This window comes from Pteropus vampyrus, unplaced genomic scaffold (genome assembly GCF_000151845.1).
Source record: "Pteropus vampyrus isolate Shadow unplaced genomic scaffold, Pvam_2.0 Scaffold504, whole genome shotgun sequence".
Classification (NCBI taxonomy): domain Eukaryota; kingdom Metazoa; phylum Chordata; class Mammalia; order Chiroptera; family Pteropodidae; genus Pteropus; species Pteropus vampyrus.
Window position 1 is genome coordinate 405,225 of NW_011889285.1, and position 16,111 is coordinate 421,335.

At 35.9% G+C, this 16,111-nt stretch overlaps 1 protein-coding gene across 1 annotated transcript; it reads left to right on the forward strand.

Annotated features, from left to right (window-relative positions):
* The first annotated feature begins 2,561 nt into the window (after positions 1-2,561).
* LOC105307580 (olfactory receptor 52B6) lies at positions 2,562-3,555 on the forward strand. Its single transcript, XM_011383130.1, has one exon. The coding sequence runs from the start codon at positions 2,575-2,577 to the stop codon at positions 3,553-3,555; it is 981 nt and encodes a 326-aa protein (XP_011381432.1). The 5' UTR covers positions 2,562-2,574.
* Positions 3,556-16,111: the final 12,556 nt, after the last annotated feature.

Genomic DNA, 16,111 nt, shown 5'->3' on the forward strand with positions numbered 1-16,111 from the left:
CAAGATTGGCTGAGGAGAGGTTAGAGACAGACCAATAGGAAGCACAACAGTAAACCATCCAGCAGGGACAGAGGAGCCCTCAGTGAGGACTGGAAAGGAAGGTGAAGGAAAAGAGAAGAACCGGTGTTGGGTAAAGAAATCAAAGCCAAAACAAGTATTTTATGAAAGGTGTAATTTTGAAGAAGAAAGACAGAACAGGAAGCAGTGTAACAGGCCAGTAGAATAAGATATTTTTATTATAGCTGTTAATTTTTTGTTTGCTTTCAAGGTCAAAAATATTTGAATGTTTATAAATAGTAAAGATAAAGATCTAGGAAATTAGAAGAAACTGAAGATAAATAAGAGAGGGAATAATTGATGAAACAAAGACCCTGAGAAGGTGGAAAAGAAAAGGGATTCAGAGATTAGGTGGGGAAATTATTCTTGAAGCTATACATAGATAGATAGATAGATAGATAGATAGATAGATAGATAGATAGATAGATAGATACATACATACATACATACATACATACATACATACATACATACATACTTACTTACTTACTTATGCACACATGTATGCATATATAGACATATGCATACATACAAGTACACATGTATGCATTTGTGTTTGTGTGTGTGTGTGTATCCAGCTTATTTTAAAAATAATTTAAGATAACTCCTCCCACAAAATGGTAACTATGTGAGGTGATGAATGTGTTAATTAACTTGATTGTGGTATTCATTATATAGATACAATTTTTATTTGTCAATTATGCCTCAATAAAGCTGGAAATTTTAAATTAAAAAAATAACCTACAGATTGATTTTGAGAGAACTGGTATTTTAACAATCAACTAGGTCTTCTGATTTATATGCATGGTATATATTTCCACTTAACATTTAAAAAAAAAAAATCTCTTCCAGCAATATTTTGTAATTCTCAGTGTAGAGGCTTTGCAAATTTGAATTAAATTTATTTTTAAGTATGTTATGTTTTTAACATACATTTTGTATGCTTGCATGTTTGTATTGCAATCAGAATTATTTATTTATTTATGTATGTAATCAGAACTTTTAACATTTAATTATATATCTGTTTGCTGCTTGTATAGAAAAATACAACTGATTCATATTGTCTTTGTAGTCTCCTAATAATTAAATAAGTAACCAAGGAGAGCTTTCTTGTGCCTAAAGCAAAACATATTGTAGCTGTAAGAGGGAAGATGTTGAAACATGAGAGGGATATTAACACAACTTTCTCTGAGAGTGGAGGAAATTAAAGTAGGATAGATGCAAAGATAAGATAAATTTACAAGAGTGGAGTAATAATATGAGGATTTGTCTCCTGACAGTCTTGAAGTCTCAGTTATGGAGGAGGAGGAAAGTTCAATTGAAAGGGAGGAGCAGACATTTGGGTAGTGGTAAATGTCGTATATTTATTGTGAGAGTAATTTAATAGGACTGACAAGGACTCAACGGGCCTGATATGTAGTAAAGACTATTTGTATGGTTACATCACATCCTAAGTGAGCTGAGAGAAACACTGGGTAGTGTTAGCTGAAGCTTGAGCATTTTCATGGAGAATGCTGCAGAAATAATTGGTACTGTCCTGGCAGAAGAGATGGATATGAAGACTAGATTGGGAGGAAAGTAAAAAAGTTTTTATGTCAGTGGTTCATAAACTTTAGCCTAAATCAGAGTCACCTCGTGGACTGAAAAAATCAAAAATCCTTTCTCCAACCCCAGAGTGCCTAATTCATTAGGTGTGTTGGCAAGGTCCAAATGTCTGTAAGTTCCCCCTTGATACTGATGATACTGGTCTGGGGAACCACATTTTCAGAAACATTACTCCATACCTTCCTTCATGTTCTAGGTGATAGCATCACACTTCAGAGTCACAGAGGTGACAAAAATTTAATTTAACACACCAGCAGGATACCAATTATGCTCATTTCAAAGACTGAAAAATTGTTACTCAAAAAAGACAGTGACTTGTCCAAAAATCACACAGTCAGACAGAGCAGATCTCTGACTCAGGTTTTTTCACACCTTGTGCAGTGTTCCTTCTACATGGCATAGCTGCCTTCACTGCCTCCTTACTTGTCAAAGCATCTGTGACTGAGAGAAAAAAAAGATGTACGGCCTGCAGTGGCCACTGCCCCCAACCCTCCTCTTCCACATAGTCTGCTAAGCAGAGGTGAGACTGCAGCCCTTCTGAGCATAGCCTGGGGCTTTGGCAGAGCTCATTACAGCTCACATCCCTATGGAGAATATAGAGACTTTTATTGATTTTCTAGCTATTCCTGCTCTTTTCAGAACCTGTGGCGGTGCACTAAATCTGGCAACGTTTTTGAGCCTCATGTTGCTTGAATATTTTGCAGCTTTATGGAGAGCCTCTGACTGTGGGCAGGGCCTGTAACCGTGCACTTTGTGCAGAGCTTATGTGTGATCGTCTATAGAGAATATGCCTGTAGTTGTTGGACCTGTGAGTGTGTGCAGACCCTGTGGTTGTCTCTATGCGTACTCTGCTAATGTATACAAAATCTAAATCTATTTTCTCCCTGTGATATAGGTGAGGGGGAGAAAATCATGGGTCTCTTACCTGCTAATAGCACAGCTTCTGGGAGCAATTCTGACACTCGCATGGCAGGCTGCCTCCTCACTGGCATCCCTGGGCTGGAACACCTACACATCTGGCTCTCTATCCCCCTCTGTACCATGTACGTAGCCGCCCTGGCAGGTAATGGTATTTTAATTTGCGTCATTCTCTCTCAGCCAAGCCTGCATGAGCCCATGTACATATTCCTGTCCATGTTGGCCAGTACAGATGTTTTGCTCTCGACTTCCACGATGCCCAAAGCACTGGCCAACTTCTGGCTAGGTTCTAGTCACATTTCTTTTGATGGTTGCCTCACCCAGATGTTCTTCATTCACTTCCTCTTTGTGGCTGACTCTGCAGTCCTGCTGGCCATGGCCTTTGACCACTATGTGGCCATCTGCTCTCCTCTACGATACGCCACCACCCTCACAAGCATGGTCATTGGGAAGATCGCCACTGCCACCCTGACTCGCAGCTTTATCATCATGTTTCCTTCCATTTTTCTCCTCAAGCGTCTGCACTATTGCCGGATCAACATCATTGCACACACATTTTGTGAGCACATGGGCATCGCCCGTCTGTCCTGTTCTGATATCTCTATCAATGTCTGGTATGGGCTGGCAGCTGCTCTACTCTCCACTGGCCTGGACATCATCTTTATCATCATCTCCTACATCCACATCCTCCGAGCTGTCTTCCGCCTCCCTTCTCCAGATGCCCGGTCCAAGGCCCTGAATACATGCGGCTCTCATGTCTGTGTCATCCTACTCTTCTACGTCCCTGCCCTCTTTTCTGTCTTCGCCTACAGGTTTGGTGGGAGACGCATCCCACGCTATGTCCACATCCTTCTGGCCAACCTCTATGTGGTCATCCCACCTATGCTCAATCCCATTATTTATGGAGTGAGGACCAAGCAGATTTTGAAAGGGGCTAAAGAGATGTTTTCCAATATTATCAAAGAATCTAAATAAATGCTCCCAACTTGAGCTCAACTTAATCTCTTTTTGTATCTATTAATTGTCTTGTAGTCACCCTATCTTCATCGCTACACCTCCCAGTTATCTCCGTGTCATTCTCATCTGTGTCCCAATTTATTTAGATAAGTGTTCTACTCAAATTGGAGTGGGATGGGAGTGGTAAAAAAGATGAAAGGAATTGAGAAGTATAAATTGCCAGATATTGAAATGATCATAGGGATGCGAAGTACAGCATAGGGAATATTGTCAATAATGCTGTAATAACTATGTATGGTGTCAGATGGGTATTAGTCTTACCAGGGTGATCGCTTCGTTAGGTATATAAATGTCTAATCACTATGTTGTACACCTAAAGCTAATATAATATTGTATGTCAACTGTATGTAAAAAATTACTTACTTAATTAATTAAAGAAGTGATTCATCTCAGGCAGTGGGACTCAGACAAGACAGCTTCCATTGGACAGTTCCTTATACTACATTTGAGGAAAACACTTTAAATCCACTAGTCCTGATCCTGGCTGTTTTCATTTTCATTATTATTTGCTGACATAAAATAATGTCCACAGTATATGGCTCTTACCAACTCAAACTACAGAGTACTTGTCATATTTGATACTTTTTATTCACTACAAGTGACATAATGATAATCTAGAAAATCTATAATTAACAAAGGTCACAAGCTTTGTAATCTTTCTCTCGCGGTCTCTCAGACATATCACATACTTTCAATAAGAGTATAAATCCGTACAATCTTTTAGAATTTAGTAATATGAATCAAATGCCTTGAAAATGTTCATTCTCTTTAACCTACTAATTCATGTTCCTAGAAGGCAGCTCAAGGAAATAGTCAGAAATAAGTGCAAAGATTTATGCAAAAAGTCATTAACTCTGGAATTATTTACGATAGCAAAAAAAAAAAAAAACAAAAAGGGAGATAGCTTTAGTATCCTGCACAGGTGGCAATAATTAAGGAAATAATGCTATGTAATATATACTTACTATCAAATGTTAGTCATTAAAAATAACTTTATAAAGAGTTAATTGGTTTGAGGAAATGTCTCTGGTAGAATATAGAATACAAGGGAGTGAATACAAAAAATTAAAATAAGTGTTCTACTAAAATACACCTTTGATTTATTTTCCTAGAAATCTATAGTAATATCCACTTCACTTTGTTCCACCTATTACTCAAATGCCTTATGATCCTCCACCGTCTTAAGAAAAACTAACTAGGGAAAATGTGATAGCTTACTTGGAATCTATCATCCAATTGTACTTTTCTCAGCATTCACTTGCATTAACTCATTAGGTAATGAGTTACCTAATCCCTTATATATAATTTTGACATTTAGATTTGCCAGTTCAACATCTTTGTCACAATGGAAACCTCCAAGAACTGTCATGTCTAAAAATTCATAAAATGATATTTTTTATTATCAGCTACACATGTCCATAATCATACATGTGTATGTACCCAAGTTCAGAGATGCTAACACACAATAACATATGTAGGTGGACACATGCATCTATTAAAATATAGATAATTATATAGAAATAGAGTACTCTTTTCCATCTGAATATGCTTCATATCTAAAAATTATATTCGTTATTGAAATGAGATAAGAAGTCAAAATATCTACTTATATCTAATAGATATAAGTTTATGTATTTATAGATTTGATGTATTACTAAAGAAACTTAAACATCTATATCTAACTTAGTAACTTGCTCATTAATTATTAATTATTCACACCAGAGATTAGTCTAGACTGATGTTCTCTGAAATTGAGGGCTCTACTCAGCCTGACTTTTAGTCCAAGATCAACCTGTCTTCTAAAACGTAGTTTATATCTCAACTCTGTCCATGCCCATACTCAGCCCATAACGAAAGAGTCATCTTTTGAGATTCTCCGCCCCTTTTCATCTAAATCACTATTTGGTTGGGCTTGCTCTCGTTTTATAAGAGATTTTTTCATGTTTGTGCTTGTGCTTTTACTCCTTGTCTAGACTGCATTCCTTAAAGAGAGGGGTTATTTTGAAAGTCTTTTTATCTCTATTGCCCCAAAGCATAAAACCCTGCTCATCGCAGATATGCAATATCTAACTGAGGAGAAATGTTTTCAAATTATATTACAAATAATTGGCTAATTTTTCCTACTATATTAGGGACCTTTAAAATGTAGGGGAGAAAATGATCATAAGTCTGATGAAAAAGAGGACAAAGACATAATTAGAATATGCTTTACTATGAACAAAAGAAAATACAATTAAGACTGTATCAAAATACCATTTCTCACTTGTCAGATTGGCAGAATCAAAAGGATTAACGCTGTGTTCACACCAATGTGAGAAAACAGCCTCTCTCATACATTGCTCATGAATATACAATATAATAGAATTTTTGTGGAATTCGGAAATATCTTAACAAAATTCTTATGCATTTATCCTTTGATCCAGAAATTGCACTTATAGGAAATTACTTTTCAGATATACCTTCACAAGTACAAAACAACATATGCATAAGATTAGTCATTATGGCAAAGTTTTTGTAACTAAAATATTTGAAACAACTTAAATGGAGTCTGACGTTCTACATTTCAAATTCACACTTTTATGCTTACCAGGAGTGTAACTGTTCCCAAGTGACACAAAGTCTTTAGAGTCACACAGATTTAGGTTAGAGTTACAGTCACCATAGTACATATTAGCTGTTTGTCATTGGGAAATATAATCTCTTTAAGGCTTAATTTCCTGTTCTGTAAAAAAAAAAAAAATGGTAATAACACCCACTTCAGAGCAGTTTGGATTATTTAGATTAACTAGATATGGCAAAAATAATAATAATAACTGGTGTATTAGTAAACATTTTGTTGCTATCAAATTTTTCACCATTTAAAAATAGCTGAAATATAATTCTTTTTTGGTATATTTGTGTATACCTCTCGGAGAACTGTATTTCTATAAATTAAATGTCTAAAAATGGAACATTCAGATCACAGATTATGTATATTAAATTTTAATAAATTATTATGTTTCTCTTTATTTCAAGACAAAAACGTTCTTCGATATCTTATTTTATTATATTTTTATTACAAAATTAACATGCTATTAGTAAAGAATTAAAATTTTAAAATAAAAAGCAAAGTTTCTCTGATGTTATTTCCGCAAAAGTAACATAGTCTTGTCTGGTATCTTCCCTTTTTCATGTAAGAACACCTTCATATAAGAAACAATGCCTTGTAGATTGAGGGCTGAGAATCTGAGGAAGAGACTGAATAAGGAAGATGTGCTCCAGAAGGTATAACATAGTTTATAGAAAAAAGCATCTACGGATTTGAGATATTTTTGTTCATTGAGTCTCTACCACTATTCTAAGTCTCGATCTCTGCCCTCCTCTAACATAATCTAAGGAGTTATTCTCAGTTTTCCCTGAGAATGCCCAAATGACTCATGGCTTTACCATTTCAATTTGAAAATAAATAAAAAATAAATATATTTCAAAATAATTGAAATTGAAAGAACAATGTAAGAAAAAGCTGAAACAGTTTCTTCTCCATCCCACTTGGATTTTCCTCACCCTTCGATCCCCTTATTATTTTAAACTTTAGCCTGAGAACAAACATAAAAAGGCCTCAGATGAAAAAATTTTTTGAGCTGTCACAGTTTACCTTATTTGCCTATTTGTTATGTCTATATCAGTTATTATAATATGGTATGTAGATACATACATGGATTCTGTAAGACTATGGGGACCCAAGACAGACAGGGCAGTTAAGGCTTATATCCCATCATGAGCCAGGAAGAAGGGGACAAGGGATTGTGCTTTGGGACTTCAAAGGGAAGGAAGGGAATTCACATGTAATGAAGATGGAAAAGCAAATGTTTGGTAAATAAATGTTTGGGCCATCTTTAACAATAGAACATAGATTGAACTTTGATCAAAGGGGGCCTTGCTAGGTTCATCCCTATCTATTGCACTTTGTTGATATTAATCCATAGTTATAAATGTTTGGGCCTTTAACATCTTTAACAATAGAACACAGATTGAACTTTGATCAAAGGGGCCTTACTAGGTTCATCCCTATCTATTGCACTTTGTTGATATTAATCCATAGTTATCTATGATAATAGCTTCCTTCCTGGAGCAGGTCCTCTATTTAAATTCTTTAAAGCAGTTAGGGAGAAGGTCAAAGGTTTTTCCCGAACTTTTTGTTTCTCAAAAATAATCAGTCGAAAATAATATCCCAAAGAGGCATATTTTGAAGTGGCAAATTCAGCTCCCCCTCACTCCTTTAAATATCACCGCACATTTCTCTTTTTTTTACTTGCATTCTTCACCTCTTAACTTACTTATTCTTCTTAATGTCCTTCATTAAGATGTGAGAGTAAGAAACCTGAATGTACATCTCGAGTTACCTATTTCTAATTCTCACACCTTGTTACCAATTATTTTACAAATCCATTCTCTTCTACCTATATTCAGCACATCTAGTTAAGCACTTTTTCCTCCATACTAAAGCAATAGCTAGACATTTACTCTCCCTGGATTTAGGCAATTTTGTTACCTACAGTTTTCTTGAACCTACTCACTGCTGCCAGGTGATCTTTTCTTAGACATTCAGACATGTCATTCTCTACCTGCCCCCTACCATCTCACACACACACACACACACACACACACACACACACACACACACACACCTGAATAAAAGCTCTTTAGTGGCTTGCCAACAATGTCAAGACATTTCGATGGGAAATGAATATGGTCCTGGGACAACTGGATATCTACATGCAAAAAGATAAAACTGGATCTCTTTCTCACACAATAAAAAATAACTCAAAATAAATTATAGACATAAGTAATGAGTTAAATTGTTAAACTTTTTAGAAAAAAACATAAGAGCAAATCTTCATGACCTTGGATTAGGCAAAACAGTCATAAAAAATGACATCAAAAGTACAAGTGACCAAAAAAAATTGGATTTCATCAAAATTAAAAACTTGTGCTTCAAAGGATGCAATCAAGAAAATAAAAAATAACTCCTAGAATGGAAGAAAATATTTACAAATCATAGAACTCATATAAGACTTTTATCTAGTCTATATAAAAAACTCATACTTAATATTAAAAACACAAATAACCTAATTAAAAAATTGGTAATGGATCTGAATAGACATTTCTCCAAATGAAGATATGCAAATGGTAGAAAAGCCTATCAAAAGATATTTCACACTTTTAGTCCTTAGGGAAATGCAAATTAAGATGACAATGGGCTACCATTTCACGTCCATCCACAAAGATGACTATATAGAAAAGATATACATTAACAAGTATTGGCATGGATATGTAGAAATTAAAACACTATTATTATGCTGGTGGGAATATAAAATGGCACAGTGACTTTGAAAGCCATCTGGAAGAGCCTCAGAAGAGTAAATATATGATCCAGCAATTCTATTCTTAGGTATATACCCAAGAGAAATTAAAAGCCTATGTTTCAAAAAAAAACAAAAACAAAAAACAAAAAAAAACCTTGTAGAAGAAAATTCATAGCAACATTAGTAATAATAGCCAAAAAGTAGAAATAATCCAAATGTCTAAAAACTGATTGAATAACAGATATACAAATGTGGAAAATCCATACACTGTAAAATTATTCAACCATCAAAAGGATAAAGTACTCATACATGGTACAGCATAAATGAACCTTGAAACTATCATGCTAAGTGAAAGAAGCCACATTGCCTAACCTTCTTTGTCTTAATTTATCTGGACACCCTTCTCCCTGTGAGTTCCGCTCCTCCAACCCACTTTTCAAGACCAAATCAGGGTCATCATCTCAATGTCCTTGGGGCAGGAAATTTGGCCTGGCTTTTCTTCTCAGAGTTGCCGTGTCATTGAAACCCTATAGTCACAATACTAGGCTTTATAAGCTTTACATGTATTCATAAGAACCTAAAAACAAATAGTTATGGTCTCAATGTTGTATATGTTAAAATTACAGATTATAATATTACAAGTTATAATTTGAAATTTTATATTATAATCTATAATTTTATTTATTTTTAAGAGATAAACTGGATTTCATTAAAATTAAAAACTATGTTCAACAAAACACTTCCTTAAAAAGTGAATGAACAAGCCAAAGAATGAGAGAAGATATTCTAAATATATACATCTAACAAAGAACTTATGCCAAAAACACATTTAAAATAAGTAAACTTAAAACCAATAAGAAAAAGATAAAACAACTTTTAAAAATGAACAAATGACTCGAATGGGCCCTTCACTAAAGAGAATATCCAAATATAAAGCATGTGAAAAAAATGTTCAACATTATTTCAGTACTCATCAGGAAAATCTGAATTGAATGGATAAAATTTAAAAGACTGACCACATCAAGTGTTGATAAGGATATGGAGCAACTGGAACTCTCCTACACTGCTGATGGGAGTAAAATTGGTCCAACCACTTTGGAAAACTGGAATATCTACTAATATCTATCTATGCCTACCCCGGAACAAGGAATTCTACTTTCAGGTATACATCTAGGATAAATGAGAGCATGTGTCTACAAAAAGAAATATGTACAAGAATCCTCATAGAAACTTAATTCATAATAGCTGAAACTAGAAACAACTTAAATATCCATTAACAGGAAAATGAATAAACAAAGTGTGATATATTCATACAATGGATAAGTACCCAACAATTAAAAGGAACAAATTATTGATATGTATTGCAATATGTAGGAATCTCAAAAACATTGAGCAAAAAGAGCCATTCACAAAAATGTATACATTTTATGCCATAAATGAGGCAAAGCTAATCTGTAGTGACAGATATCAGAATGGTGGCCACCCTCATTTGGAGGAGATATTGACAAAGAAACCATCTGGGGTGATAGAGATGTCCCTTGATTTGAGTGGTGGGTATAGAGGTGTAAGCATACATATAGTTCACTGAGCTATATATCTAAGATTTTACTTTTACTGTATAAAAATCATAATCAATAAAAATAAAACTGTTTAAAATGAGGACAGATAGAGGCTAAGATATTCCCGTATATAAAAAGGCTTTAAAAAGCCATGCAAAAAGCAGTTTCTCTTCTCCTTTCTTCATTCTAGCCACCCTGAAGGGTCTGTAATCATTCCTCACATGTTTCTAGTTCCATTTCTGATTACCAATCACTGGAATGTTTCAGTGGAGAAATCCTAAATTTGTTAGCATCTAAGTCACTATCGATAGTAAGAGCACCATTATTTTATATACCACATAGTAGGCCAACCATTGCCAATTATACCATGACACAATGCTTTCTTATCCTTTAGAATTTATTTTAATCTTATTGAGAGAAACTTTAAAAGTCAAAAAGCTTATTTAGATATAGAATGCTATCACATATTATACGGAAATTTTTCCCCTCACATTACAAGGAAAATATATGCAAAGTAAAATGGTTAATATAGCTCTAAAACTCCTTCATATACAGAGTCTGATCTTTCAAGAGCATTCCTGTGCAGATCTCTTAAAAGAACATTCCACTGTTGTCTCTATTTCCTCCTCCGGTTCTAACATCAACTATGTACTTCCCATGCTGGCATTTTCTTCATCTTACAGAAGGGGTCAATGGAAGGTTTTCAGACAACAACCTCAACACATTCCTTTCTCAAATGGTCCTTAAATGCTTTGTTGACATTGGGGCTACAGGTAACCAGTAAGGTCCTCCAAAATAACAAGCAAGTCTGTATACACACAGGATAAATACCTCGTGGCCAACAAGGACTGTAAGATGCTATCGGTTGTAATACCCATTGCAATTTCAGAGCTGTTCATGAATATGTAAAGCACCTTATCCTAAGGGATATGTAATTGGGTGGCTGGGGAGTCTTACAAATGCCTTAATTCTCAGTATGGTGAACAGCTTACAGTCACAGAGGAATAATTTCAATATTATTCTAAAGCTATAGTTGAATCGCTTGTACCTAAAAAAAGAATGTAGGTTAAGAACAATCAGAGAAGAGTTTAGAAAAGAGTATCACAAAAAATAAGTTGGCATTGTCTCTACTTAAACAGGAATGGCCAGCCCAGTACCCCTTTAGCAGATATTTTCCTATAGTGGAGAAAGAGGCCTCGGGCAGACATGGATAATTTAAGCCATTACTATTAACCAACCAATGCCCCCTGTTGTATTCATCTTCATAAGCACATTTGGAATTATGATTTTGTGCTCTAAGTAGGTTTCTTACAAGGAAAGAATACAGTGAGTGGATTATAAAAATGGTCTAGTCTACAATATGTTTAGTTTTCTTTTTTTTTTAGATTTCACCTATTAATTTTTTAATTAATTAATTTTTAATCGAATGATTTAAACTCCCCCCGTCTACCTCTCCCCTATAATCTGTAATTTTAAATTGATAAATTTTAATTATCTTTTTGTAAAACATGCCATTGTGATGCCAAGTGGTTATCTTTACTCACTCGTATACTTTTAGATATTTTTATTTATTTAGATATTTTAATTAATATATTACTATAGAGTAGAGGTGTATTATCAGTGTTATTGATTACTGACATGATATCAGAAAGCTAAAATAAAGTGTCCTCTGTGGCCTTCAGGTATTCAAGGCCTCAGAATTTGCAGTTCAGTAAGTGAACAGCGGGTTACCGTACTTAAGCCTGACGGACACTGGCGACCACACCCCTGGAGTTCAGGACCTTAGGCTGTGTTGGGCAAATCCGCCCTATCAGCAGCAGCATCTCCTCCTCTCCTCGCCCCGCCTCTTTCCCCTAGAGTCTTTCGGCTTTGGTGGAAGTGGCAGCGACTGGGAACCCTCGACCCTGACCCAGTCTACGGATTCCAGGTTAGTGGGCAGATCCAATTTCTGGCCAGCCACCGCCGTCCCCACTAGTCCTGAGAGTTTGACCCGCCTTCTATGTTGCGTTGAGGGGAGGGGGTGGGGGCGGGGTCGCGGATGGAGGAAGAGTGAGGGAGAGCTCTGCAATTTTGAGTTGTCCCAAGTTTGGGAAATGAGCACAGAAGAGGTACCTTTGGAGCTAGGAGTAATCCGTGTGAAGAGTAGAGATAGTTGAACCCGGATTCTGGAAGCTCAAGTATGTAGGGGAGGCAGCACCGGAAGTTTAGGTAGGGAACAACTGCAAACCATGGGACTGGCAGAGATCCAGAGGTCAGCAACCCCTCCCCCATCTCCAGCCTTTCTGCTCCAGGAAGTGAGCGCCGTTTACCCGCAACCCGGGAGGCCTGGAGTTGAGCCGTCGGCGCTCTGCGGGACCTGCGGGCTGGCGGGGGAGGAGCCTTGCCAGCCTTCGAAAAGGGCATGGCCACGCGCCGGTTGAGTTTCGGACTCCTTGGTTTGCTCTGAAGAGCCTTGACCACTTAGTGCCGCTCGCATCTGGAACTTCCCTGGCTTCTCGTTGCCTCCATGTGCATGCAGATCGCGGTTCTCGGCTCTGACACTTAGAAACTGGCTGTGTGCCCTTGTTGAGCTTCAGTTTCTTCCATCTGTAAAATGGATAGACTAATATTTATATCCTAGAGTTTTGGTGAGAATTAAGTGAGGCAGGGGTTTAAACATATAGGAGGCTGCCTGCTAAATAGTTATTGTTATAGTTACTCAAATTATTATTAATGACAAACTCAATACTTACCTTTAAAAAATGCAGTTTTTGAAAGACTAGTGTAGAGAATAAAATATGTTAAAATGCACTATGATAAAGGAAAGAATGACTACTAACATCTAAACAAGTTAAAATACAACGGGAATTACAAGTGGAATTTTACAGATGCAGAAAAGAACCAAAAATTTTATAAATAACCTCAAAAACTCAGTTAATGGATTATCTAACACTCAGAAGAAAACCTGTGCCGGACAATATTTTGAGAATTTGCAAAGTTAATAAGTTTTTGAAATGCATGGGGTAGCGATCTTTTGAAATGAAATTTTTAAAAAAAATTTGAAACATTATGTTCTAATTCAAATATTTATGGAGTGCCACCTGTTAGATCATCGATTCCACATAATAGGTTAAACTGGAATATAATTCTACAGAAATTAAAATGTTGTTATTCCCTAAGTACAAGAAGCTCATCTTAATTTTAAAATACAGTTGCCATCTGCTTAGGTATTTACTTCACTTTCACTAGAGCTCCTAGCTGTGAGACAGCCCTGTCCACCTTATTTCTAATTTTTGTTCTGAGCTCCCTATTCTGGTCCAACCTTTGATATCTCCTGCCCAGTCACCGAATTTTATTCTAAAAGCCATTTTGATATCAAATTATAACCCTTTCTAATAGATGGTTCAGATCTAAGTATCAGTCTATTCTCTGGCCCTCCCTTCTTATTCCTGTCCCCTCCACTTTCTAGCTATTTTTCATCCTAAATTGCATCTAGTTGAAAAGGAGGTTACCTTACCTGAGGCAGTGCTTCTGAAGCCTTAATGTGCATACAAATCATCTAAAGATCTTAAAGTGCACAAATACTGAAGTGGTCCAGGTGATGCCTAGAGATCTGAATGAGGAGCTCCACTGGATACCAGTGCTTCTAAGTTAGCTGATCACTGAACTTTTTCAGGCATCGCTTCTTATTTAACTGTTTCCACCTGCCACCTGGTCTTGAATTTGGCCCCTTTCATTTGGTAATCTGATCCTGAGACTCTGGAATCTGCACTCCTCACAGCCAGACTATCATCCCTCAGCCCAACTACCCTGCTCTTGAGACATGGCTTTCGTCTGACACCCAGGCAGACTTTTCTTGTCTCCTTTGTACTAGCTGCAGCTGGTGGTCAAGGGCTTGTTGGTATGTGGGCAAGTGTTATTCAAACCCTTGCTAACTATGCATAGCCAACTCCTTCAGAGTTTCTTCTTTTCCTCAGCCTCGACTTTATACCCTCTGACAAGAGACAGAAGCTCTTACATCATGTTTTCTTCAAGAATCCTCTGTCTTGAATATATGAAGTAATGCATTAGACAGAAAAGAAATGCAGAAGTATAATTAGGCAAATATATAATTTTAAATTTTCTGGTAGCCTCATTGAAAGAAGAAAAACAGGTAGAATTGATTTTAATATACTTAACCGAATATATCCAAAATATTAGTAGAACAATATAAAAAAAAATTTAGATTATTTTCTCTTACTAAATCTTTGAAATCCAGTGTGGTATATATTTTATATTTACAATATCTCATTTCCAACTAGCCAAATTTCAGGTGCTCAGTACAATGGAGTTCTAATTTATACCTAGAAGTTCAGAATACCAAGCCTTCCATTTTTCTCATTGCATTTCTTTTGTTTTTCTTAATTCTGTTGAGTTGTAATTTACATCTGGTAAATTATCAATTAAGCTTATAATTGTGAGTTTTGACATGTATACAGTTATGTCACCACCAACGTCATCATGATATATAATGGGCATTTACATCATCCCCCAAATTTCCTTGTATCCCTGTGCAGTTCATCCCCTTTTGCAGCCCTGGGCCCTGACATCCACTAATCTGCTTTCAAATAGCATAGTTTTATTTTTTCGAAGATTTTATATAAATGGAATCATACAGTAATTTATCTTTGCTGTCTAGCTTCTTTCACTTTGGATAATGCTTTTGAGATTTATCTTGTTATATGTGTCAGTAGTTCCACTTTGTTGTTTTGTAATATGCCATTTGTTAGACATACCACATTTGTTTATTTACGGTTAATGGTTTTATGGATTATTTCCAGTTTTTGGTGATTATTGCATTTATGAGGCAGAAACACTCTCCTAAAAGAATCATGTATACCAAGTATACTTTTGCTTGTAATAAATATATGTGTATATGTTTATGTTGGGGGAGATGTAGTGGACCTTCAGTTAAAATAGTTAAGTATATTATCACCAGAATTTTTAAGACATTTTTTTAAGAGCAGTTTTTTGTTCCCATAAAACAGAGATTCCCATTTATCTTCTGCCCCCACACATGCATAGCCTCTCTCAGTATCAGTATCCCCCATCAAAGTGGTACGTTTGTTACAATTGATGCACCTACATTAACAAATTATAATTATCCAAAGTTCACAGTTTACATCATGACTCAGTCTTGGTGTTGTACCTTCTATGAGTTTGGGTTAATGCATAATGACATATATCCATTATTATAGTCCCATACAGAGCATTTTCAATGCCTTACAAATTCTTTCTACTCTGCCTATTCATGCCCCCTCACCACTGCTGGCAACCACTGATCATTTTGTTGTCTCCATAGTTTTGCTTTTCCAGAATATCATATAGTTGGAATCTTGTAGTTTGTAGCATTTTCAGAATGACTTTTTTGGTTTAGTAATGTTCATTTAAGTTTCCTCCATGTTTTTTCATGGTTTCATAGCTCATTTCTTTTTAGTGCTGAATAATTTCCATTGTCTGGATGTACCACAGTTTATCCATTCACCTATGAAGGACAAGTTTTGACAAGTATGAATAAAGCTGCTAAAAATATCTGTATACAGGTTTCTGTGTGGACATAAGTTTTTATCTCCTTTGGGTAAATACCAAATA

What these genes read in the sequence shown, in the direction of transcription:
- LOC105307580 (XM_011383130.1), top strand. Translation starts at nt 2,575, where the DNA reads ATGGGTCTCTTACCTGCTAATAGCACAGCTTCTGGGAGCAATTCTGAC.